The following is a 26,639-nucleotide window of genomic DNA, read 5'->3' as shown; positions in this document are numbered from 1 at the left end:
CTGGTACAGCTGGTAAAAAAACATGACCCTTCGCAGTGCCTGTCTTACCTATGCCCGCCTACCTCTATATAGGTTAGACACCCGGTGCGCCACGGCTGCACAATAATTTCAATTAAATTACATTTATAAAACAAACAAGAAAATAAACATAAAATAACACTGTCATATTATATTAAGCAAAAAAAGCAAATAAATGTGTTTTAATTACATCTTACAACTGAATAGCTCCAACAGTAACCGTATATACAGAGACCAGTATCAATGGTATTAATATTGAACCATTAGCTGCATTAACACTTTTAACACTTTACTCTTCAGGAGCTTCATATCAAGTCCTTCACCTATATCACGTAAGTCAACTCTATGTCTGGTTGCTAGAACAAAGCAACATCATTTCTATTTACATGCATTGATATAGCCTATATATTATTTCAAGTTTTATTCAAGCAATAACGGTTTTATTTTGACCTTGGGCAGACAAACACCATGTTTTATCTTTTGTTTTCCTGTTCATATCTGTGTCTAAACTTCTCAAGATTCGAACATGTCCAATTAAATGTAATCTTTTAAGGTATTACATCACATGATCAGGGTTATTATCATTGTTCTTCTTTGAATATTGGTATTATATCTCTTGAATATTAGTTGAATTGTCATGGAAACAGTTGTTTATTTTAAATATAAATGTCTATAGCAGTTTACAATATCTTACTATAATTTGTTTAGTACTGAATACCTTAAGTGTAGCACGATTAAGGGTAGTACAGAAGTTAATTTCCTCTATAGTTTTAATGATGAGATTAAGAGATTTTTGTATTTCTCCTGGTGAAGTTCTGGAGAGAACATGACTGGATCCTGGAGAATATTTCTGCTCTGTAGTCTCCTGCAAGGTAAACATCTCAATCCTCTTTATTGATACCTGTAGTGGTACTATTTTAAGACCTGTAGTACTGTTCTCTGTAGTGCTCTTTCTAATAGCTTTAATATCCGGTTAATACCTATAGTAATCTGTTAATACCATTACTCTCAGAAATTTTGCTTGCCTGCAATGAGCTTTTCAATAACCAGAAATAGTCAATACACACAAAGGGGGAGGAATGACCTCTCACACATGATATCTTAATGAATTATTTAAAATAACCCTGCCTCGTTAAATCAATGAGCTTGATGTTTTGCTTTCACAAATAGGTTATAGGCTGTGTCACTACCAAATATGTCCGTGCACACCTCTCTAGCCACCAGACAGTGATTAAAAGAAAAATTTTTACGTTGATTATACAAAAGTAACTTATTATTACAAGTCTAAACTGTGGAAAATATAAAGACATGGGGGGCGGTCGATGGAAACCACCATAGCAACCATGACAGTCACGTGACGTGGACAAGTGCCCCTGACTGCAGCTCGCAGATCGAGGAGGGGCTTAAATTTTCCCTAAATGTGGGATGGTCTAAACCATTGGTTCTCAAAGTGCGGCCCGCGGAATCATTCCTGGCGGCCCGCAATAACATACATAATTATGTAAGTTATAAAAAAAAAAGATTTTTTTTTTATTATTATTAAATCAATATTAATTTAAATAAATATAAAGAGAAAATTCGACTCTCTCTAGCTTTCAATTAAATCCTTTTACATTTGTTAGTTTTAATCCGACTGCACATTATTTTGAAAGGGTGAACCTCAGTTTCGTGATTTAGACCTCACTTGACCTCACTCCCAGAGGTCCACGGTGCAATGTTTTCTTTTACCACTGGGATGCTGACGGCGTTTCCCGCCATTTTTTTTTTCCTTTGGCGGCCCTCAGTCAAATTTTGGGTTCCTAAATTGGCCCTCAGTTGTCAAAACTTTGAGAACCCCTGGTCTAAACGTTTAACCCATGGCTTCACCTCCGCGGGCGCCATCTGGTGGCGGAGACCCGGCAGCACATTCTCAAACGTCAATACAGCACAGCACAATGACTTAATATGGAAAAAGGGTCATGCATTTTATAGACTTAGACATTCCTACTTTTAACTTGTCAAATGTCTTTTTTTACCATGATTTTTTTTAAAATATATATATATATATGAACCTTAGCATTAAATATATATAATATTTATATTATATATATATCTCACCTGTAGCCCTCCTTGCACTCGTCGCCGTTTTCTGTCCTGCAATCGGTCTTCTTCAGACCTTAGTGATTTAATGACAACATACATTCACTTTGAAAACATTCATGTTGGTCTGTTGACAGTGAGTAAAACAGTTTTTTGTGATTTGATTCAAATGTGTGATATTCAGGGCTCTTACGACATGGGGAGGTTCTGCAGGAGAGCGAGACACCACCATCTCCTAATTTGCAGCATGTTTTCCTTTGAATAAGGAAATGCAGGAAGATGATAATATGTTGTAAAAAAAAATAACACCTTGTACACTAAGCATAATGTGTCACGATTTACACATACCTCTCTGAAATCACAATTGGCCCCCATTACAATGTACAGAGTGTACTGTAAGTCAAGAGGTATTGGTTATAATGTCAGGCGTATTCCCAAGGATAAATTTTTTTCAATACAAATTAATGTGGTTTTAATTTAGCAAGCAAACATTTTTACAGACAACAGCATTGATATAACATACTGATTAGGTCTTACCTTCAAAACAAACACGCCACAGTTGTTGGAGCACTCTTGCTTTGTTAGGCCCTGAGGTGTGAACAATGTATTTTAATAAAGGTATGGGAAGAAAATAGTAAACTCACACAATCACAATCCGAGATATTTGATGGTCAAAATAGTTGGAATATGGAATGGAATATTTTAGATCAAATAAAAACAGAACCATTGATTAAAACAAACAAAATGACAAGTGGTTTAAAACAGAACTACCACTGTCCAGATAGGGTTATGTGGGGTGCCCTAAAAACCTGAATAGACTGGTTCTACTCTCATCTCTCCAACCGCTGCCCCAGAGGGAATCTAGGAAGAAAATCTCCCTAGCCTGTGGCCTCAGTATCTGTGAAATATTCAAATTCAAATATAACCAGTTGCAGTGAGTTGTGTAATGTTCCTGGATGCCCAACAGAGCTGACCTGCATTTAATTATAGAAAAACATTCAATTCAGCAATGAGCAACTTGTTGTGTAAAGAAAAAAAAGGAAGAAAATATAAAGGTATTTACACAGAGTGTCCAATGTCCAGGTAGGGACACTTTCACTGGGAGAATAATCCACTGTAGACTGGCTGCATTATCCTGTAAAAAGACAACAATAGCTGAATATTAAATGCTCAAACTTCACTCAATAAAGCAAAACTTTTAAACAAATTACCGGAAAGTGATCCATGGGGTTCCTCGATGATGGTGGGAACCAAGAGGAAATGACATAGCTGTCTGCAGCAAACAGGTTCTCTACTCTCTATAACAGAGAAAGTTTGCTAAATCTCTTACTGTCAAAATATATTGACTATTGAACTAGACTATCCAATAATTTTGAATTAAATATTTCACAGGAGCTACACTACCTTCTCAATCATTTTGAGACAAGAGTTCAGGATCTAGTAGAACACATAAACACAAATTATTGAAAGATTTTGAAAAATATTACATAAACCATATCAGCACAGCACATTCTCTATGCCTACCGTTCCCTCCATGTCCCGCTGCAAACCCAGAGTCCAAAAGTCAAAGCGATGATGTTGATGATGTTATTCACCATTGCAAGGTGCTGAGTGTGACTTTTGGTCTCATCCAAGACATGAGACAGCTAGTGGAAGAAAACAAAGTCTTTATACATGTATGATTATATGAGGGACATGCATAGATAACCACAGTGGCACAATGGTTAACTTTACCAGTTGTTCTTGGCTGTCTTGGAGTTTCTGTCCCCAGTATGCTCTGTGTGCTGAAAACTTGTGGAGACTAGGGAAGTCTCCATGAGGTCTCTGCTCACAGCAACAACCGAAAAATAAAATTAAGTGTGAAATGTCACATTTCTCATTTGAATGATGTGCAAAATAGAGCCATCACTCTTGAGACTCCTCTTGTTCTTTCCCTGATGACCCAGTTGACATCACGGCTGATGGGGAGTGAGCTATAGGAAAAACATGCAACAAACTTTATTGTCTAAAGTAGATGAAGACGACAAATGTGCATAAATATTCAATCCCATACCTAAGACTACCATTCCATGGCTGTCACACTGCATTTCAACTTCTGACTCATACTCTTGAGAGTCTTCTTGTTCTTTCCCATATGACCCAGTTGACATCACGGCTGATGGGGAGTGAGCTATAGGAAAAACATGCAACAAACTTTATTGTCTAAAGTAGATGAAGACGACAAATGTGCATAAATATTCAATCCCATACCTAAGACTACCCTTCAATGGCTGTCAAACTGGAATGAAACATCTGGGGGGAACAATCTTGCTGTACTGATTTTTGATTTTTTGGTTCCTTGCCATGTTGTAATGGTGGAGAACGTTTCTTTGTAGAAAAATGTGTGTTGATGCGGCTGTCTGATTTAAAAAGTAGTTGTTTTTCTCATCCCTGAAAACAGCTGCTCCGCACACTGGCTGTTAATAAGACCAGCAAGTTCAGGCACAAGCTCCAGCTTTCTTAGAACCTCACACTGGTCTTTGATGTTCCCCTGGTGGAACACATCGTTCAAAGCAAAATGCTGTGAGGATCCAGTGAGACGGTGACCATCTTTGTCAGCTGGCTTTTTTTTTAAATTTCAGCCAAGGCAAGTTGACATGGACCTTTCCCTCTGAGGCCTGCTTCACGTTCTCTGGGCTGGGATCCAGTAACCTTCCCTGAAAAGGGGTAAATATTCCTGGCTGCCTGCGGTTGGCATGCAGTGCCAGACCCCTGGCATAATCATACACAGCCACATTGGGGAGGTGTTTCCAGGACAGCAAGAGATCCACAAAGTCACGTGGACTCCCTGCTCTAAGGTTGACATTTGACTGAAAACACAACCCCACATGGGCAAGTGATAACTGCCCAACCACGTGACCTGTGAAACAGAAAAAAAAACTGTAATAACTGACATTAGGAGCATGTATAGCTCACCTACTACATAATGATAAGTAATTTCTTTAACACAACAATGTATAACAAAGTGAAATTATCTTCAACATTCCATATCATTTCACTTACCAGAAGCCCCCCCACTTTCTCAAACACCTTGCTGTAGGTGACTCTATTAGACATTTTGTCAGACAGTCTCATAACCATATCTATCTTGGACCCTTATCATCCACACCACATTGTTTGCACAGTGCCCTGACCTCCTGTAGCTGTTGTGAACATGCAATGAAGTTGTTATTGTTTATACAGCATAAACATATTTTTTGTTAGCATAAATAAGTGGATTTGGCATATTTCCTCAAATCATTCACCTTCAAGTTCACAAGCTCATCTGTGAGCCGCTCCTCATTCTTTTTTTCATCATCATTAAAGTTATCATCTCCATCCGTTTTGGGCCTTTGCAATTTTTCAAATTCTGTGTTCAATACACAATTTGACCTCCGGGGGGCCCCGTGATTATAACTTGCTGGCACAACAAAAGGGTTCTTCCGTCCATCTTTGTGAACAAATGTGATGAGTATTAGCTATTATTATCACAACACTAAACACATTTTAACATACTTTACTCTCTCTCCAACTGTTCTTTAGCTGTTCTGTCTTTTGACAAGACTTACATGGTCCCCGACTGAGCATTTCTGTGGCCACAGTGTTCCAGAAATGGTCCATGTCAACATTACCATCATAGCCTTCAAGTGGGCTTGGGATGTCACTCACTGTTAAAACAATAGTTTGTTATTCATAGCTCAATCACTAAAAAAACACTCCGAACACGACATTTGATGCAGCGTTATTCAAGGGCATGGGTAATATGATGTTACACAACAATTCAGAGACAGATGATACAAACAATGGAGCTAAAATATGTGAAATAATAGCATAACTCACCTGGCATATTGAAAACGCCTTTTCTGTGGAGGTCCATAACAACAACTGCTGGGTTGTTTCCACATGACACACAACTGTACGTGTATTCATGGTCGGTTAGGGCCTCAAAGTGGAGGTATGCCTGCAGAACTCTTTCCTTGTTTGGAAAGGACACCTTTTCCGTTGTCAAAATGGAAAATTATGAGAAACAGGAGTATTCCAATGTTATAACATTACAAAATAAAAGTAATATATTTTGTAAGAGTTGCATCTTCAATCGTCATTTATTTTACAGAAATTATCTGCAATGAATACATTTTAATAAAAGACGAATAAGCAAGGATATCTTATTATTAGTGTGCTTGCGGTAGCAAAGCACATCTAAGTCCCGTTGACATTATTATTCTCCCCACATTTTTTCGTGTGCGTGTGTCTGCAGAGACAGAATGATGTGGTCATCAAAGTTGTGGATACCCTCCTCCCACTCCTGTTATCTGTAAATCATGCCACAGTTCAGGCATGATTTCCTGTATGTTGATATTCCTAAAAACAGAGTCCAACCAAAGATCATGATTATTGCTTTTATGTCATTTGAGATTAGTAGATACATGCATCATATGCCACAATAACTCTTCCCAACCTGCTGTAGTATGTTACCTTTTTTTCAGAAACGGATACATGAAATTGAGATGGTGGACCACCTACAGTCAGGTGCACAGACAGAGGCACACCCGATCAGCATCAGCATTTTTTTGGCAACGCAAGAGGCCGGCCTTACGCTCCTCACCAAACCACTTGTTTTCCACCATTCTTTCCAAGGCCTCACCTGGTAGTGTCACGGTTTGACCGTCAGTGCGTGGGCAATACAATAATGATTGGATGTGGTGGCACTCAAAAGGCAACATCCTGCTCCTTTGAGCAAAGTCAGCATTCAAACGACACTGGTCGACCTCACAGATGATCTTCTGTGCTGGCCCCCACATATTCTTGATTACATGTATGGGTGTTGCAGGACCACAAAAAGATTTTTCAACTGCAAACACACCATGTGTACCATCGATACACTGAATCTGTCCTCCGTTATCGTCTCAAGGAGGTTGGTGTGTTTTCTCCTGCAGTGTGTTTTGAAGTTTCTTTTGTTTAAAATCAACTTGCAATGAGGTCAACAGAATTTATTTTGCTCACTTGATGCTTTAGTGGCCGTGGAACATTCTGCAGGAGCCAATGGGTGCTGAGTGGGGGCCACAGGGAGCTGAGCGGGGGCCACAGGGAGTGGGGGCCACATATATATATATATTAGGGGTGTAACAGTACACTAAAATCAAGGTACGGTACGGTTAATAGTCAAGGGGAAGATTAAAAAAAAACTGCTTGTTTCTCAACCCGTAGATATGCAGCAATGAAAACACCAATAAACTTGGTTATGGCATATGCATTTCTGAATCCCAGACAGGGGTTGTTGAAATAGGGATGTGAGCTGGGTTTGCACAGCTCGTTTTTTTATCACAGCAACGGTGATAGTTACACCTGGATGGTGCTGTCGCACGACTTCAAGTTTTAAATTCCGCATCGCAAAACAAGCCTTTACATTCGCCATATTAACGCTATGTACGCCACATTAACGAACCGCGGTACACCTCTGTAACCGCACCGAAGTGACTGTACCGTGACGGTTCGGTACAAATACGTGTACCGTTACACCCCTAATATATATAAGTACACAAACATATTTATAGATATTTATTTATTTCGTCATCTATATATATATATTTCTTTTTTTATTTATTATGTACGGAGACCCCAGACCTCCTCAAAGCAACTAAAATTGTGTATTAAATTCAAGATGGCTATGGGCGAGAATAGGGATATAGTGCCATACTGTCAATATGAATTTCATTCATGTATATATATATATATATATACAGATATATATATATCACGGATCCCTCTGATACCAGTTTCACTCGTTTGTTGAAACAGGGATCTGTGTGTGTGTGCCACGGAATATGAGTGTCATCAACTTGCATTGGAGCAAATTCCGTTGGCACATCACGGACAATTAAAGTGATTCCGTGAGGCCACCACGGATTTTGAGCTCCCGTGGTCGACTCGGCCGTTGAGACGGGGATCTGTGCGTGTGCCACGGAATATGAGTGTCACCAACTTGCATTGGAGCAAAATCCGTGGCCATATCATACAAATTGGCGTGTTTCCCAGAGGATTCCACCGATTTTTTCTGTTAAATGTCCGTGGTCAATTCACGGATTCCTGTGAGACCAGGTTGCTTAGTATCTAATATTACCAACTAATAATAATAAATTGATTCTGATTACTGATCTTGTTTTGTTAGGGGTTAGGGTTTAATGTTTTGTTCAAATGTTTTGTCAAAGTTTGTGCATTGATTGAGTCTTGGGATCTGTCAACCTCTTGTTTTAAAGATGCTGGGTGCAACACTGCAAAATACCCAGGGGTATTTGCTGCACCTCGTTTGATGACCCCCAAGGAGCCGGTGGTGGAGGGGACTCCTGTGGAGCTGGGGTGCTCTGCCCCGTCCTACTGTGACACCCACCCCCCCACTGTGATGTGGACCCCCGCCCTGGGGCTCAGCACCCAGCTCCAGCAGAACGATAACGTGACCTCCACTCTGACCTTCAACGCCTCCCACCTCCACCATGGAAACAATGTCTCCTGCACTGCGGCCTACTACATACCATCTGGGAACAAAACTGTGACGTCTACAAGATACCAACTCAGTATCTCATGTGAGACAATGTACTACCTTTTCATAAAAAGTACATCTTATTATTTGCTTACTTTTTTATGTTGATCTTCTTGGAAAATATACCTAAAAGTTTCCTTGATCTAAGAAGAAAAATCTGTGGGTTGATGAACAATGACTTTTGATGCGTGCGCTTTTTTTCATATTAATTTCATTTATTTTATTACATTCAGAACAGTTTGGTTAAATTCACAACATCTAACCAACATGACACCGGAGCTGAGGGCTAGGCTCTGATTGGTGGGTTCTCTCTCAGATGCCCCCAGGAACACCTCTGTTGTCTGCAGCGCGTGTCTTCCAGCCAGAGAGGGAGGCTGCCTGAACCTGACCTGCACCAGTCATGCTAACCCTGCTGTCAGCGAGGTCACCTGGTACCGAATACACGGAGAACACATCCTTAAGATTGGGAGTGGATCTTCTCTGTCCACCCAGCTGTTGAGCAACAATAACTGGTTCTTCTGTGTAGTCAGGAATGACATTGGCATTGAAACATCTAATATCTACAAGATCGACATTCAAGGTAAGTTGATTCAAAACAGGAAACCACCCTGAGCTTGGTGTTGTACCTAAAGGTTTCCTCGATCTAAGACAGAAGACAAGGTAGTGTGTTGATCAATAATTCAAAGTCTGGTTGACTAAAAACAAGCAAGCAAATTAAAAGGTTATTTCCTTCATCACGACAGTCAACCCTGAATACGTTTTTTTACATACAAATTTCAGTTTCGTTCTGCTTTTTGGTAAAAAAAAAACATTAACTTGTGATGTCACCAGTGGCTGGATTTTTAAATGGCTCACGAAGAATAATCAGCCTCATGGCTTTTTGAAATACATTCATTGGTTCAGTCACAGCCATTCAAGAAACCAAGAACAAAAACCTCCTGACAACACATTCTAAATCCTGATCTTTAATATTCCAGACGTGGTGCTGTGCATTTTCAAATCTGCTGTGATGTTCGTGGGATTAGTGTCCGTGGTCGTCTGTATTATAAGGTAAGTCCACTTGAAATCGTACACATTCACTGTGTTGAAAATTCACAACTTTCTCTGTTGAATTCAGATAGATGTCATTTGGCAGCAGGTGGAGGGGGTGCATCTTGTTCTAGGATGCTTACAAGCAGACTGAGGTCATGGGGAACTGAACCCCAGGGGCGCAATTGAGCGTTGACAGTGTAATGAGTGTAATGACGGTTGCCAACTACTCTGCAAGTCCCAGTTACGTACACTTATTATGCACTCATGTCCAATAAATCTGAAAACGTTAATGGCGAGATAAATGCATCTTATTGGCAAAAAATATATGAACAACATTTTTATTCAAATGAGGGCTATTTAAAGAAAACCATGAAGAGATTCAGCAGGATAACCAGTGCTGCCAGGTGCTCGTCACTTTGTGTAGCTTCAGTGCTGGAGCTTCTGCTCGAAAAAGGTTTATCACACATCATTTGTGTGTGGGACATATTATATTATTAACGATATCCAGTGGATTATTATCTATGTAGCAGCGAATCAGAAATAGACAGAGATTCAAATTGCTGCATTTAGCTCAGTCCACCCCATGCATTATACACTGTCTAGTCTGTCCCCCTGGTGTTCATTATTTTTACCGGTTGTATTCCGGTCAACGGGAGTGGGACAGCGCTCTCTCTATGACAGCTCTGCCAGAACCTTTCAACTGGTTTCCAAACCCTCTGACCAATAGACCATCCTACTCCCTCTGATATACAGTTTGCTCTACTGTTTGTTATTTGATTTCAGAACTCGGAAAGTGAGTGAGGAGACGCGGTCCTTTAACGCTGCCACTGTGAAGCGAGCCCCCCCAGACGAGGAGGAGTCCCAGGTAACGTGGATACAAGCTCCACACTGACCTCTGGGATATTTGTGGAGCTCTGTTGTGTTTGAAGACCCATTCTGTGTCTCAGGTCGTCTTCGGAGGTGAGGAGGACATCTACGTTAACAGCGGGATGCAGATGAACCCGGTTGGACCGAGAGAGGAGCCGGTTGGACCGAGAGAGGAGGCTGTTCTGAGAGCCGGTTCCCCAGTCTCAACGCACCGTGATGCAGCCTCCTCCCGCCTGATAGGCCCTGCAGGCTCCCACCCAGGACGACCGGTCTCTAGGGAGCTCACTGAAGATACTCAGTAAACAGTTCATGATGACCAAGTATTTCCTCAGAATAGATATTTTAAAAGTTAGAATATAGCATTATCGTCTCACTGTAGATCACAAGACTGGTTGCTGCTCCATGTTCTGCTTTCTGTTTTCCCTTCCTTATTTTTCTCTCTTTCTTAGTGGTTAGTTACCGTTTAATATATAAAGGTCATATCCTACTGTGTTTATTCTTCTGCCAATATCAGGCTCCAATCCCAGCCGACTCCAAATAAGGGAACAGCCTACTTGTGATTATATGGCCCTGGTCCCAGAGATCGACTAGTGTCCCTGATAACACAAGCATCCCTGGTGATCCCTGGTAACCAGTAGTGTCTCTGGTAACAGCTCACGGCCCTGCTAAAAACTAGAGTCTGTGGTAACCACTTCTGCCCAAGTTAACTCCTTGTAACCACTAGTGTCCCTGGTAACCCCTGGTAACAAAGTTTGACCCTGGTAGGCCTTAGTGCCAACTCGTGAACCTGGTATGCACTAGTTCCTTAGTCGCCCCTGCTAACCACCTGTGTTCATGGTGACCACTAGCATCGCTGCTAAGGTGGTAACCATCAGTGTCAGTATTGGCCCACCCTCTACGCTCAATATGCACTCTCTATGATAGCTCTGCCAGAACCTTTCAACTGGTTTCCAAACCCCCTGACCAATAGACCATCCTACCCCCTCTGATATACAGTTTGCTCTACTGTGTATTCTTTTGATTTCAGAACCTGGAAGATGGGTGAGGAAACGCGGTCCTTTTATACTGCCACTGTGAAGCGAGCCCCCCCAGACGAGGACGAGTCCCAGGTAACGTGGATACAAGCTCCACACTGACCTTTCGGATATTTGTTGAGCGCTGTTGTGTTTGAAGACCCATTCTGTGTCTCAGGTCGTCTTCGGAGGTGAGGAGGACGTGTACATTAACAGCGGGATGCAGATGAACCCGGTTGGGCCGAGAGAGGAGCCTGTTGGACCGAGAGAGGAGCCTGTTGGACCGAGAGAGGAGGCTGTTCTGAGAGCCGGTTCCCCAGTCTCAACGCACCGTGATGCAGCCTCCTCCCGCCTGATAGACCCTGCAGGCTCCCACCCAGGACGACCGGTCTCTAGGGAGCTCACTGAAGATACTCAGTAAACAGTTCATGATGACCAAGTATTTCCTCAGGATAGATATTTTAAAAGTTAGAATATCGCGTCATAGTCTCACTGTAGATCCCTTCCTTAATTTTCTCTCTTTCTTAGTTGTTAGTTACCATTTAATATAAAAAGGTAATATCCTATACTGTGTTTATTCTTCTGCCAATATCAGGCTCCAATCCCAGCCGACTCCAAATAAGGGAACAGCCTACTTGTGATTACATGGCCCTGGTAAACCCAGAGAACAACTAGTGTCCCTGATAACACAAGCATCCCTGGTGACCCCTGGTAACCAGTAGTGTCTGTGGTAACAGCTCACGGCCCTGCTAAACACTAGTGACTAGAGTCTGTGGTAACCACTTCTGCCCAAGTTAACTCCTTGTAACCACTTGTGTCCCTGGTAACACCTGGTAACAACGTTTGACCATGGTAGGACTTGGAACCAACTTGTAAACCTGGTATGCACTAGTTCCCTGGTCGCCCCTGGTAATCACCTGTGTCCATGGTGACCACTAGCATCGCTGCTAAGGTGGTAACCATCAGTGTCAGTATTGGCCCGCCCCCTACGCTCAATATGCTCTCTCTATGATAGCTCTGCCAGAACCTTTCAACTGGTTTCCAAACCCCCTGAACAATAGACCATCCCACCCCATCTGATGTACAGTTTGCTCTACTGTGTATTCTTTTGATTTCAGAACTCGGAAAATGGGTGAGGAGACGCGGTCCTTTAACGCTGCCACTGTGAAGCGAGCCCCCCCAGACGAGGAGGAGTCCCAGGTAACGTGGATACAAGCTCCACACTGACCTCTGGGATATTTGTGGAGCTCTGTTGTGTTTGAAGACCCATTCTGTGTCTCAGGTCGTCATCAGAGGTGAGGAGGACGTCTACGTTAACAGCGGGATGCAGATGAACCCGGTTGGGCAGAGAGAGGAGCTTGTTGGACCGAGAGAGGAGGCTGTTCTGAGAGCCGGTTCCCCAGTCTCAACGCACCGTGATGCAGCCTCCTCCCGCCAGATAGGCCCTGCAGTCCCCTACCCAGGACGACCGGTCTCTAGGGAGCTGACTGAAGATACTCAGTAAACACCTGATGATGACCAAGTATTTCCTCCAATAGATTTTTTTAAAGTATGTATATGGCTTTATAGTTTTAATATAGATTACAAGACTATTTGCGGCTCTATCTTTTGCTCTGTTTTCCTTTCCTTATTTTTCTCTCTTTCTTAGTGGTTACTGATGAATATAAAAGGTGATATCCTACGGTGTTTAGCCTAGTTGTGATTATATGGTCCTGCTAAACCCCGAGAACATTAGTGTCCTTGATAACCACAAGCGTCCCTGTGGATCGCTGGTAACCCCTAGTGTCTCTGGTAACTATTAGTTGCTCTGCTAAACACTAGACTAGTGGGCGGCAGTAGCTCAGGAGGTAGAGCGGGTTTCCTGGTAACCTGAATGTTGTTGGTTCGATCACCGGCTCCTCCTAGCTGAGTGTCGAGGTGTCCATGAGTAAGGCACCTAACCCTAACTGCTCCCGACGAGCTGGCTGTCCCCTTGCATGCTTGACCCCGCCGTCGGTGTGTGTATTGTAACGACCTCGCCGGTGACATAATCATGTCGAGTCATTAGTAATTGATCGTAGTTTTTAATCAACCAAAACCAGGTCACTGAAAAACCCGTAACAATGTAAACAACCGCAGAAAACCGACACACAAACAAACCCCCGGTTACCCCGGCAACACGGTCTCACTCGCGTGCAGGCCCCCACCCTGATTGACAATAAGAACATTACAATACATGCACATAGAACAACTGGCATAACGGACAATGAAATACAATGCAACACATAACACACAAACTATTTAATTGTCCCAGGGTCGCTACATTGCCTCCCCCCTTCAAAGTTCCTCGTCCTCGAGGGAACAAACAAAGTCCCGGAAGCGACCCGGCGCTCTCCTCTCCCTACGAGGCCGCGTTGGGGCCACGGGGGGCTGGGGAGAAGCGCCTGGGGGCAAGAGGGGCCCACGAGTGTCAGGCCCGGGGGCGGGCAGGGGGAAAGGGAGGGGCGGGGCTGGGGGCCAAGTTGCTGACTGTGGTGATCGACAGGGAGGGGAGACAAGGATAGGGTTAGGTGAGGACCCAGGGCCAGAACACTGAGGTGTGCGTGTCCGGGGCCCATTCGCACCGGTGCGGGGAGCTGCAGGGCTCGCTGGAGCAGGTTGAGGGGTGGCGGTGCCTCGATAAGGGGCCAACCGGTCTCTGTGGAGAGCCACCCTCCTTCCCCGAGGTGGTAGCTGGACCCTGTACACCACCTCCCCCATCCTCTCAAGGACCCTGCATGGCCCGATCCACTCGCTATCGAGCTTTGGGCATCTTCCCTTCTTTCTTTGCGGGCAGTAGGTCCAGACCAGCTCCCCAGCCTCAAAGTGCCTGCCACGAGAACGCACATCATAGTTCCTTTTCTGCCTCACCCCTGTGCTCAGCAGCTGTCCCCTGGCGAAGGAGTGAGCCGTCTCAAGGCGGTCCTGGAGTCTCCTGGCATACTCTGGGCCGGGAGGAACAGGGGGAGAATCGGGCGGCCGGCCAAACGCCAGGTCAGCTGGGGTGCGAAGCTCCCTGCCCAACATCAGCAGAGCAGGTGTGCAGGACGTCGACTCCTGGACAGCTGACCTGTATGCCATGAGCACCAGAGGCAGATGATTGTCCCAATCCCGCTGATGCTCAGCCGAGACAATGGCCAGCTGCTGCTCCATACAGCGATGAAATCGCTCCACCAAGCCGTCACTCTGTGGGTGCAGGGGGGTAGTACGGGTCTTCTGCATGTCCAGCCTGCTACATAAAGCCGCAAAGACACGGGATTCAAAATTTCTCCCCTGGTCACTGTGGATGGACTCCGCTGCCCCAAAACGGCTAATCCTCCCCCCGACCAAAGCGTCCGCTATGGTCTCCGCCCCCTGGTCAGGCAGAGCGTACGCCTCTGGCCACTTGGTAAAATAGTCCATGGCCGTGAGGACATACTTGTTCCCCCTCTCTGTGCAGGGTAGCGGGCCCACCACATCCACCCCAACCCTCTCCATAGGGAACCCCACAGGGAACTGCTGTAGCTGGGCATGGGACCTTTCCGTGGGGCCTTTGCGGGCTGTGCAGCCATCACAGCGGCGACAGAAGTCCTCGACGTCCCTCTTGTGCTGCCCCCAGTAGAAGCCAAGGCGGAGGCAACGCAGGGTCTTTGTCACCCCAAAGTGACCTGAGCCCACGGCACCATGGACCGCTTGAAGCACTTCCCCACGCAGAGAGTGAGGCACCACCACCTGCCACCTCACCTCTCCGGTGGCGGGTTCCTTCCAGGCCCGCTGAAGCACGCCATCCCACAGTCGCAGGGCCTCGAACTTAGCCCACAGTCCCTTGGTGACCAGGGAGAGAACGGACACTTCTTCCCATGGGGGCCGCCGCTGTTGGTCTAACCACTGGAGCACTGGTCGAAGGTCTGCGTCCTCCTCCTGCTGCCGTCTCCATCCTGCGGTGTCGACCTCCCGGAGCTCACAGCAGACTGGGGACGCCACCTCCACCGCAGAACATCCCTCCTCCTGGCTGCACAGCTCCTTCTCACGGCTCTCCCTCCTTTCACAGTTGCGGCAGCCATCCTGACTGCAGGGGCGTCGGGAGAGGGCGTCTGCATTAGCATGGCGTACCCCTGCCCTGTGCACCACACTGAAGCTGTAGGACTGCAGCTCCTCGATCCACCGTGCGACCTGCCCTTCTGGCTCCTTGAAAGACATGAGCCACTGGAGCGCGGAGTGGTCGGTCCTTACAGTGAAGTGACGGCCACAGAGGTAATATTTGAAGTGGCGTACAGCTCTAACGATGGCCAGCAGCTCGCGGCGAGTGACGCAGTAGCGGCGTTCAGCTTTGTTAAATGTCTTGCTGTAATACGCCACCACCCGCTCCCCTTCCGGCCCCTCCTGTGCCAGCACGGCGCCATTGCCAACGTTACTAGCGTCCGTGTCCAGGATGAAGGGCAGGGCAGGGTCAGGAGGGGAGAGCACCGGGGCTTTGGTGAGAGCTCCCTTGAGTGTCTCGAAAGCAGACTGGCAATCCTCTGCCCACACAAACTCCCTGTCCTTCTGTAGCAGGCGGAACAGGGGAGCGGCCACACAGGAGAAGCCCCTCACAAAGCGTCTGTAGTAAGACGCCAGTCCGAGGAAGCTTTTCAGCTGTCTGGTGTCAGTGGGGGTGGGCCAGTCCTGGACAGCTTGCACTTTGTCCTCCATGGTGCTAATGCCTTCTTCCCCCACCCTGTGCCCAAGGAAAGTTACCTCTCTCCTCAGGAAATGGCACTTATCAGGATGGAGCTTCAAGCCCGCCGCAGCTACTCTCTCCAGAACCTGACGCAGCGAGGCAAGTGCTGTCTCGAAGGAGCCCCCGTGTGCCAGTATATCATCCAGGTAGACGATACACTGCTGCCGGGGGATGCCGGCGAGCACTCTGTCCATCAGCCTCTCGAAGGTCGCAGGTGCATTGCAGAGGCCGAAAGGGAGGACCCGAAACTGCCACAGTCCTCTGCTAGTGCAGAATGCAGTCTTGGGTCTGGCGTCAGGGGCGAGAGGGCACTGGAAGTAGCCAGAGCGGAGATCGAGTGAGGAGAACCAGGACGTCCCAGCTACGACATCTAAGGCCTCATCAATGCGTGGGATGGGGTAGGAGTCCTTCTTCGTCACTGCGTTAAGTGGCCTGTAGTCGACACAGAATCTCCACTTATCCCCCTTCTTAGGCACCATCACCACGGCTGCTGCCCAGGGACTATCTGAGGGCTCTATGAGGCCTGCCTGCTGCATCTCCCACAGCGCCTGGTCCGCAGCCTCCTGGCGGGCCAAGGGCAGGCGACGCGGGCGCATTCTGATGGGCCTGGCATCCCCAGTGTCGATCTCATGCTGCACCAGGTGCGTCTGACCCACATCGCTCTCGTTCAAGGCAAAGCTGTCCTTAAACTCTGCCAGTAGTAGCCACAGCTGCTCCTGCTGTTGAGGGTCTAGTCCATCACAGTGCCCCTGCCAAATTGCCCGCACAGTCGACAGCACAGTCTCCTCACCTGTCTGAGGAAGCTGGGCAGGGCAGGGGAAGGGGCCCAGGCTCATGGGGTGGGGTGCTGGGGTGGCAAGGGAGTAGTCTGTAGGAGCCGAAACATTGACACAAGGGGGTGGGAGGGAGGGGGAAGGGTTGCAGGAGGAGGACTGAGACAATGGACAGGGATCGGGAAGACAGGGTGGTTGGAAGGTCTTTGCAAGGGGGTGAAGGGGGCCGGTGACGTGTGACTGTTCCATCTGAGCTGTTGTCGGTGGGGGGCGGATGTAGGAGGTGTTTGGCGGGGCCATATAGACTGTGGGCCCTCCTTGGAAGCCAATCGCCCCCCTCTCAAGGTCCAGCTGGCAGCCAGTGCACCGCAGGAAGTCCAACCCTAGGATACAGGGGTCCTGCACAGCTGCTACCCACACTGGGTGGAGGACAGTCTTTCCCCCTACGCAGATGGACAACAACCCCTTCCCTTTCATGGGAGCCCTCTCCCCCGTGACTGTGCGGAGCTGCACGGTTGTAGGTTGGAGTACCGTCCAGGTCGGCAAAATGTCTGGCCTCACCAGGGTCACAGTAGACCCCGTATCGACTAAAGCCAAACAGGCCACCCCCTCAACAGTGACAGGAACATGACAAAAGTCCCCCGCCCAGGTCCGCCCCACCACGACAACAGGCTCCGGGATGTTGTCGTCTGCTTCTGGGGGGGGGGTGGAGCTCCGCCCCCCTGGCTGTGATGATGGGCTCCTCCAGACGACGACGGCGGGGGTAAGGGGACAGGGCCTCGCGTCTCCCCAATTACGCGGACCCTGACCCGTTTCCCTGGGCTCTCACAGTTGTAGGGCACTCTCTGACAAGGTGGCCAGGCTGCCCGCAGCCCCAGCAGACCCTCTGCTCTCGACGAGACGGGGGGCGGCGGTCCGCCTGCATAGAGACAGCGCGGACGAGTTCAGTGAGCTCGTCCACCCAGGCTGGCTTCTGTGAGTCCTCACTCCTCTCCCTCGCCGATCTCACCATCGGCTGAGGAGCAGGATGACCGTCGATTGCTCCAGCCCACACCAGCTCCCTCTCTATGGCCATCTCCAAGGCCTCTTGCAAAGTCTGCGGGTGGGCTAGCTGGGTCTGAATGCGTAGTTCTGTAGGGGAAAGGGCCTGGAGAAACTGATCCCGAGCGAGTTCGCTCTGCACGGCTGGCGGCATGTGGGCGTATGCTCGCCGAGACAGGCTCTCGATATCGTTGGCCAGTGCCCGCAGCGTCTCCCCAGGCTTCCTGCGCCTATTACAGAGTTCTGAGCGCATTAGCCCCGGCTTAACACATAGTCCAAAACGCCTACTTAGTGCCCCCACTAGGGCAACATAGTCCCCCCTGTCCTCTGGGCTAAGCAGCAACAAACAAGACAATGCGTCGTCCGCCAGACACATCGCAAGCTGCAGCGCTTTGACCTTCACTGACCATCCGGCAGCATTGCGCGTGGAATTGCGCGTGGAAAGCTTCCCAGTCAGCCTTACCGGTGTATCTAGGCGTCTTGATGGACACCGGGCTTGATGTAAGAAAGGCGCCGCCGTGTCTGTCGCCGTCTTGTGGTGGCCACGGGCAGTCGGCGCTGCGAACTATGCGTGAAAAATCATCTTTTTCCACGGCGGCCGTTTCCCGTTTGGTTCTACCCCTCACCAGAGACTCCGAGGCTTCTCCACACGCCCCCTCGTCGTAGTCGTCCATCTCTATCTTCACCCGACAGTCCGCAGGAAGCATTATTGTTGCAGAGAACAAGCCACAACAAAAACAGAGCTAACGGCGATCGCACCTTCAGCCTACTCGCCGAGCACAGCAGGACCGAGAAAAAATAAATAAAAATAAAAATAAAATAGTTTCACTTCTGACACCAATGTAACGACCTCGCCGGTGACATAATCATGTCGAGTCATTAGTAATTGATCGTAGTTTTTAATCAACCAAAACCAGGTCACTGAAAAACCCGTAACAATGTAAACAACCGCAGAAAACCGACACACAAACAAACCCCCGGTTACCCCGGCAACACGGTCTCACTCGCGTGCAGGCCCCCACCCTGATTGACAATAAGAACATTACAATACATGCACATAGAACAACTGGCATAACGGACAATGAAATACAATGCAACACATAACACACAAACTATTTAATTGTCCCAGGGTCGCTACAGTATGATGAATGCGAGGCAATATTGTAAAGCGCTTTGGGTGGCCAATGGTGAGAAATCGCTATGTAATTGCAGTCCATTTACATTTAGACTCTGCGGCAACGACTTCCCCCCAGCCCTTAGTATCAACTAGTGAACACGGTAAGCACTAGTTCCCTGGTAGCCCCTGTGTCCATGGTGACCACTAGCATCGCGTCTAAGTTGGTAACCATCAGTGTCAGTGGCCTTGGACATCGTATTCCATTCTGAAAGGGTAATGTTTCCCTCTGGTGGTGATTTGCATTCACAGCCCAATTAGAGAATGCTTGTAATTGTCCAAAGTGATTTTAATGCAATATATACCGTTTCAGTGTACAAAATACATTGTTTGCAACATGACAGCAAATCTACTAACATTACTAAATGTATTGTTACGTCCTCCGCTAGGGGAAGGGGTGGCAACATAAAAACCAGATGTCTTTGGTTAACTGGAAGTAGTTTGTTTAACCCGGAGCTTGGGGTAATCAATGTGACACAAACAGAGGAGGCAAAACTACAAAAAGGAAAAAGGACCATTGGGTGCTGTCCAAATCAAAGAAATGAATATAAACAAAAGAGAAGCTCCCAAAATACATGAGTGGAACAGCACCCCTGCGACTAATGTTTTTAACAGAGGTATAGCTGCGTGTGGTGTGCGATAACCCCTAACAAACCCTTGCCCAGTTCCCAGGTAGTCAACAAGAGCCTCAATCAAACAACAAATAACCCTTCGAAGACACAATATGGCAAGCTGCAAATCCAAGACAAGCTGCCGTGAATATTGAGCTCGCCCGTTTTTTATTCTCCTGAATCCTCGGTCTTCCCATGCAGCAACCAATCACTTCCGGGGAAAGGCACATCAAAATTAACATAATGGTTAACAAATCACAAGCGGGAAAAACATATGGTCATTTGCATAGCAGTCGACAAACTGAAGTTTTTACCCATGAGGGCGGGGCGTCAGTCCGCAACTGTAACAATATTTATTGTAATTCTATTCTATTGGCAAAATAAACATAAGGCAAGTTTCTACTAGGTTTTATAGCAATGTATCATCTCCTGGATGCGACGGAGCAGCCTTGCTGTGTTCATTATCAGCCTTGTGCAATAATCCATATTTTTAACACCACCACCCTAAGTCCTTTGTCTTGAGGAGCCCAAAATCAGTCACCTAGGTGGGGTGGGGCAGCATCCTACGTGGGGTGTAACATGGACCTTTGCTACAGGCAGTATGAACAGAGCAGGATCAACAGTATTAACAAAGAATGGTAGTACCAGAGCAGTGTCAACAGTATTAATAGGGAACAGTGTTAACAGATATTAGTCTCAACAGTATTAACAGAGCAGTATCAACAGTATTAACAGAGCAGTATTAACAGTACTAACAGTTGTGCCGACCCTGTGGCTCGAGGAGACTGGGGGCGGGTCCCCTGCTCATGTGTTGGAGGTCGTGGGAGGAGCCAGTGGCTCATTACGGAAAAGTGGAAGCACCTGTGTCACTTGTTCTCAGAAGCTGCCAATTTGAATGAATGACTCGCTTTCCCTTTTGCAGGCTGCTCAACTTCCCGTTTTTTGTTCCATTACCCTGCTTTGTCGACTCTACACCACTACATAACATATATCCATCATCCACTTACTGTGTTACTGATGCTGCTGATCTACACATATCATTACTTCAATTTATTAGTTGTCCTTAATTAAATTATGTTAAGTTTACTCTTTCAATCATCAACCTCTGCAATAGTTTGTTACGGCCTAGAGCCGGGTCTAAACACAGTATTAAAGGTCCCATGGCATGCTACTTTATGGATGCTTTAATATAGATAGTAGTGGGCCCCTAATACAGTATTTGAAGACGTTTCAGAAATTCAGCTGTGTTGCAGAATTACAGCCACTACGAAACCAGTCGCACATTGAGCTTTCCCCAAACGTATGGGGTCAGAACAGTGTCATTGATAATGAATGCACAGAGAAGTATTCAAAAATGTATTTTGTGATTTATAAATAAATTACTCTCTTCTCACAAATGCATATCAATGCATACACAAATGGATATCGGCATGTATAAATGTACAATTTATCCATAAACAAAAATAAGTTTCACAAACACATTTCTGATCCACACACAAATGTACCTTGTTTTAAATAAATGTAATGTAAATCCTTAAATATATGAATTCAAAAAATATTTCATTCACTTTTCATTTGTGAACTGGTTTGCATTTGTGTGTGAACTGGTCTGTATTTATATTTGGATTTAAGCCAATCACATGACTGCAGTGACTGGGTTTTTACAATGTCGGTGCCGTTTACTACTTTAACGGCACCGACAATCCCAAACCCAGTCGAAACTAGTTGGAAAAAGTGTGTAGCTCAAAACGTGACGCAGCTTTTACTTCTTCGCCACCTAGAGATTGTTATGTACGATCATTCAAAAAACCCATGTTATTTCCCATAGACATTTGACCCGGGAGGCTCCGAAGCTGGACTCAGAGGTCGGAGCTGCAGTCATGTGATTGGCTGAAAACAAGGGAGGCATCTGATTGGCTACAGAGAGTTCCTTGTTGAAAGAAATGCATTTGTGAATCCAGCGACGTCAGGAGAGTCTCAAAAATCTACATTTAAATACCAACATCCAAATACATTTTTGGGGAAAATTGCAAATATTTTTTTAATTAACATATTTATGGATTTATATTATATTTATTTAAAACAAGATGTGTGTGTGGATCAGAAATGTGTTTGTGAAACTTATTTTTGTTTATGGATTTATTTTACATTTATACATACCGATATCCATTTGTGTGTGCATTGAAATGTATTTGTGAGAAGAGAGTAATTTATATATAAATCACAAAATACATTTGTGAATCCTTCTCTGTGCATTCATTATTAATGAGACTGTTCTAATCTGACCCCATATGTAACGGGTACAAATATAGACTGCGCCTTTAAGAGAAAACGGGCGGGAAGAGGGGAGCGGGAAGACAGTGAACGATCGGGAAGACAGTGAAGAGCCCGGCGGTGTGCAAGGCGATGTAATGCGGTTGCATGCTGGTTTTTCCGTTTTGTTTTGTTAGATACGTTTAGTACAAAGTTAAGTTTAGTACCAAGTTGTTCCAGTCAAACTGGTACGGTTTTGCGTCAACTCGGTCGCTGAGGTTGGTGCGGCGGTTTTGAGCGTTTCGTAGTGGAGTGAGTCTGGACGTCAGTGGAGGCGACGGGGCAAAGAGGCCCTCCGTGTGATTATTGCGAGGAAGGACGCTGTCCTACGTGATTGCCTGGAGCTGCCCGAGAGCTGGGGACGTTTCGGGAGGGCTTTGCCCTGCCAGCCATCGCACATCCCGAAGTGCGGTCTCTGCTGCGGTATCGTAATCCCTGCACCCCACCTAACCATTTAAACTGAAACAGAATACACACACACCGTGCGCAGCCCGAACAGAACTGTGACGGAACGAACTAACGCTGCGCCGGTACACACGCACACGCACACGCACATAGTAGTAGGCCTTAGGTGAATGCTTAAAAATGACCCACAAGCTTCCGTGCGTTGACGACAGCATCGATTGTTACGTATTTTATTATTTTTTAGTTTAGTTTTAATTTCATTATTATAACAAAGATTTCTAATACTAATGTTATTATGTTATTTAGAAAGGTAAACGAAGTTTGTCATTGAGGAGCTGGAGGCGTCAGAGGTGGATACGCAACTCACAGCGGACTTGAAGCGCGTCATCCTGGAGAAGATTGAAGGGAAATATGACAATGCTTGACCCACGAAACAGAGGGGACCACATGAAGCCACCTGAGCTTAGTAATTTAAAAACAGAACTGGTAGCGAAGATGGCGGCGGCAGCAGAAGCATCAAGCTGAAGTCCGACACGTGTTCCGATATCCATACTTCCATGACTACACTTAAACAAACTACACTATCTACACTCAATAAGTGCGCCAATTTTCAGATGTCAGTGTTTTTCCAAATCGAATACTCCGTGCACTAACCGGAAATTACGATCACGACTGCCGCCGCGGCTCCTCCCCCGCAATAAACATCCCGCTTTGATCGGTGAACTCTTTACGCCTAGCAGCTATAGAAAGCTATAAAAACTGCAAAAGACTATTAATGCAGGCTGTGTGGAAAATGCGCCGACTTTGGCTCAGCCTGGCTCCGCCCTCTTCCGCTACGTAGCTAACACCAAGAGTTGGTGTTAAAACAGGGTGTCAAAACGAATTATCTTCAAATCAAATCTGTAAGTGTCATTGTAGTAAAATTAACTCTGAATAATTGAACACTTAACTCCAAACCTGGAAGTGACACTTCAGGTGTAAATTTCTGGTAAATTGACCCTCCCCCACCATAGCCTATAAAGCCGACGTGGTACACACTGCGCACTCTCGTCTCAACGGTGCAAGGAGTCTGTTTGAAACCTGCGTCCTCTTGTGAAACCTGCACAAGCCTATGGAAGGACATTATTCGGTAAGTAAGACAACTTTAGTATTTCTTTTAACATTAGTTTCTCATATTAAGGCTATATTTCGCCTCCGGCCCCCTGTGTATTTTAAACCGGGATCATTTGTAGGCCTATTTCATATGGTGGTCAAACTGATAAAATGGCATATTTTGCTATCTTTAGGCCTACTTGTTTTCAAGGTGTATGACTTGGCTTCGGTATTACAAGTTCAGTATATAATATGCATCCTCATATAAAGGGGATCAATATTGCGTCATGATGTAGGACAGCTGGAGTGTGGCTAATGTATAAATTGGACATGCTAATGCCTGCTAGCTTGATGCTAATTGTTAGCTACTTTTCAATGTGTTAGGGTGCACTCACACTAGGCCATCTTGCCGTGGCCGTTTTCACACCTAACCGTGCTCAAATCTGCCAGTGTGAGTGTGGCCTTAATATCAGTGACGGCTGGTGGTGCTTTTAGGTGGTGCTTTTAGGTGGGTGGGCTAACATTTATCAATACTTCACAGGGCCAGACGCCATGAGGTCACCTTTATATCTCTGTTCATAACTTTCGTATAATGTGAATGATTTTTAAACAAGAATAAGTTGTAGAGAAATGCGTGTCTTTATTTGAAGCACAATTATAAAGAAAAATAAGGTGTTTAAAGTGCTTCACTGAGCTGAAATTGAACATTTCGAGCTAAACCATTAAGCAAAATATTTTTTTTTTTCGTGCTTAAAGTATTAAACAATTAAAATGTTGACCGGTCTCCTTCGCGCAAAAATGCGGCTGTAGACGATCACACACTCTTTGGTCGAGACGTCGGTCTCGCCGTGAATCGTGAAGGACATGTATGTGGCGTTTCCGACGTCCACAGCTGTCTTTTGCTTTAAAGGCACCCAGTGCAACTTTCGAGGCTTAAAAGTAAACATTAAATTTCTAGTCTTTTTTTACACGTAGTAAGTTTCAATAACTCCATACCATTACATACCGACATTTAAGCAGCAAAAATGAGACGTCGTTGTGTGGTGAGAACTGATACAAAATCGATAACAACAACAATGCCGCCATTTTCTTTATTTTTTGTAACCTACAATAAATAAAGCAGGCTTCCAGTCAATGGAAAAATGGCTTCTCCCCACCGGCGATTGTTGTTGTTTACGATTTTCTATCAGTTCTCACCACACAACGACGTCTCATCTTTGCTCCTTGAATGTCGATATGTAATGGTATGGAGTTATTGAAACTTACTACGTGTAAAAAAGACTAGAAATTGAATGTTTATTTTTCATTGAATGTTTGAATGGCTGAATACATTAAGCCCATTCACGGGGAAAAACCCAAGATATATCGTATATCCTGGGTTTTTCTGTCACTTTTTGGTGCTGTTGCTGCTTTAGTTTCTACCAAAATATAAAACAATGTTCTACGTTTTTTAATAATAATTATATAAAATAAACATGTTTACTGTAAAAGGTAGGGAGGGCTTAGCCCTGTTGGCCCATTAATACCAGCCGTCCCTGGTTAATATGGTGTATGTGTTGTGCTAAAAGCCTATACGGGTTAGCCTATTGTGTAGACTATATTAGCTTAAAGTGAAATCTTATGTCTTGGTACTGTAAGTCATTCTGAAATGATTACTGTTTTACTGTATATTTATTGCTCATTGTTAAAAAAAAAAAACGAATGTACATTTATTACATAAGGGAATTAATTATTATTATTACATCTATCACAATAGTACATGCATAGAATAAATACCACTGAAATGGTTATGTTTAACTTGCGTAGTCTATTGTGCAGAATGCTAACCTCATTCATTTATTTGAATGCAGGCTGAAAATGCTGGCAAAAGTGGAATATGGGGAGTCCAAAAATACATTAAAGTTCCTCAAACTGATGACAATTTCCATTTCCTCCAGTTTCTTCAAGAAGGTCTGTGTAATTCAAACAAAGGAATAATTATTGCTCAAATAGCTATATTGATAATGGATGAGGTGGCTTAAGTTTTTATTTATTTTTTATTTCTCCCAGCGACGGACAAATTTAGTCTGCAGGCTCAACGTCTATCCGAGGGTGTGTTAGCCTTGACTGATGCATCAGATACCGAGGTTGATGCAGACACATTTGATGAGCTGATAAAGTCAGGGGTCCGAAACTTCAAGGTTGGATACCGCAAGTACCCAGTAATGGGTAAGGATAAACCTTTTGAGTCCAAGCACCCGTATATGGAGGCAGGGTGTTCATGTTCATGCTTTTCCACTAATCGTGTGTATGTATTTTTTACTTAATTTCTAGAGTTGGACCTTGAATTGGTGGAATGCAACTCGCAGTCCTCCGTATTGTCAGACTCCACAGCATCACCAGTTTCATTGCCAGGACCCCCCGCATCACCAGCTTCTACAAGTTCAGGTTCGACAATCATCCTCCCATCCACTAAAAACCGGAAGAGAGGCCTGGTAGTAGGGATCGACCGATATATCGGTCGGCCGATATTATCGGCCGATATTCGCGTTTTTTACGTGTATCGGTATCGGCCGATACGCGGCTGATTTTCGCCGATTTTTTTTATTTTTTTTTCTTGTTCTACCTCACCTGTTTTTAATATTTGTTAAATATTGTTCATCTACTTGTTCTTACTTGTTCTACCTCACCTGTTTTTACTATTTGTTAAATATTGTTCATCTACTTGTTCTTACTTGTTCTACTTCACCTGTTTTTACTATTTGTTAAATATTGTTTTTTATATTGAAGTTCAATAAATGTTTCTTAAAAAAAACAAAAAAAAAAAACGGCTCAAGAAAGTCGGTATCGGCGTATCGGCTAAGGCTGATGAAAAAAATATATCGGTATCGGTATCGGCCCTAAAAAAACGGTATCGGTCGATCCCTACCTGGTAGAGCTGGAACGTAAGACGGGTAAACCTTGAAACT

The 26,639-nt window shown here is 45.3% G+C and overlaps 1 protein-coding gene and 2 long non-coding RNA genes across 3 annotated transcripts; 2 read left to right on the top strand and 1 right to left on the bottom strand.

Moving 5' to 3' along the window:
• The first annotated feature begins 312 nt into the window (after nt 1–312).
• On the top strand, nt 313–13,156 carry LOC132460114 (uncharacterized). Its single transcript, XM_060055154.1, has 12 exons — nt 313–350; nt 832–890; nt 8,373–8,696; nt 8,970–9,233; nt 9,631–9,703; nt 10,469–10,550; nt 10,633–10,850; nt 11,580–11,661; nt 11,744–11,818; nt 11,861–11,982; nt 12,684–12,765; nt 12,848–13,156. The coding sequence occupies exons 2-12, from the start codon at nt 845–847 to the stop codon at nt 13,067–13,069; spliced, it is 1,590 nt and encodes a 529-aa protein (XP_059911137.1). The 5' UTR covers nt 313–350; nt 832–844; the 3' UTR covers nt 13,070–13,156.
• On the bottom strand, nt 3,403–3,919 carry LOC132459070 (uncharacterized). Its single transcript, XR_009526101.1, has 2 exons — nt 3,832–3,919; nt 3,403–3,743 (listed from the first exon to the last, which is right to left on the bottom strand). It is a non-coding gene; the product is annotated as an uncharacterized LOC132459070 (long non-coding RNA).
• Nucleotides 13,157–25,114: 11,958 nt separating the features above from the next.
• Nucleotides 25,115–26,163, top strand: LOC132459069 (uncharacterized). The gene is made up of 3 exons (XR_009526100.1): nt 25,115–25,641; nt 25,741–25,899; nt 26,005–26,163. It is a non-coding gene; the product is annotated as an uncharacterized LOC132459069 (long non-coding RNA).
• The last annotated feature ends 476 nt before the right edge of the window (nt 26,164–26,639 follow it).

Source organism: Gadus macrocephalus, chromosome 6, assembly GCF_031168955.1.
Source record: "Gadus macrocephalus chromosome 6, ASM3116895v1".
NCBI classification, from domain to species: Eukaryota; Metazoa; Chordata; class Actinopteri; order Gadiformes; family Gadidae; genus Gadus; species Gadus macrocephalus.
The sequence above is the reverse complement of the archived record's forward strand: the minus strand, read 5'-3'. Positions and strand labels throughout refer to the sequence as shown.

What these genes read in the sequence shown, in the direction of transcription:
- LOC132460114 (XM_060055154.1), top strand. Translation starts at nt 845, where the DNA reads ATGACTGGATCCTGGAGAATATTTCTGCTCTGTAGTCTCCTGCAAG. An exon ending in GCTCTGTAGTCTCCTGCAAG is followed by an intron (nt 891 to 8,372) that starts GTAAACATCTCA and finishes CTTGTTTTAAAG; the next exon opens with ATGCTGGGTGCAACACTGCA. An exon ending in CGGTTGGGCCGAGAGAGGAG is followed by an intron (nt 11,819 to 11,860) that starts CCTGTTGGACCG and finishes CCGAGAGAGGAG; the next exon opens with GCTGTTCTGAGAGCCGGTTC.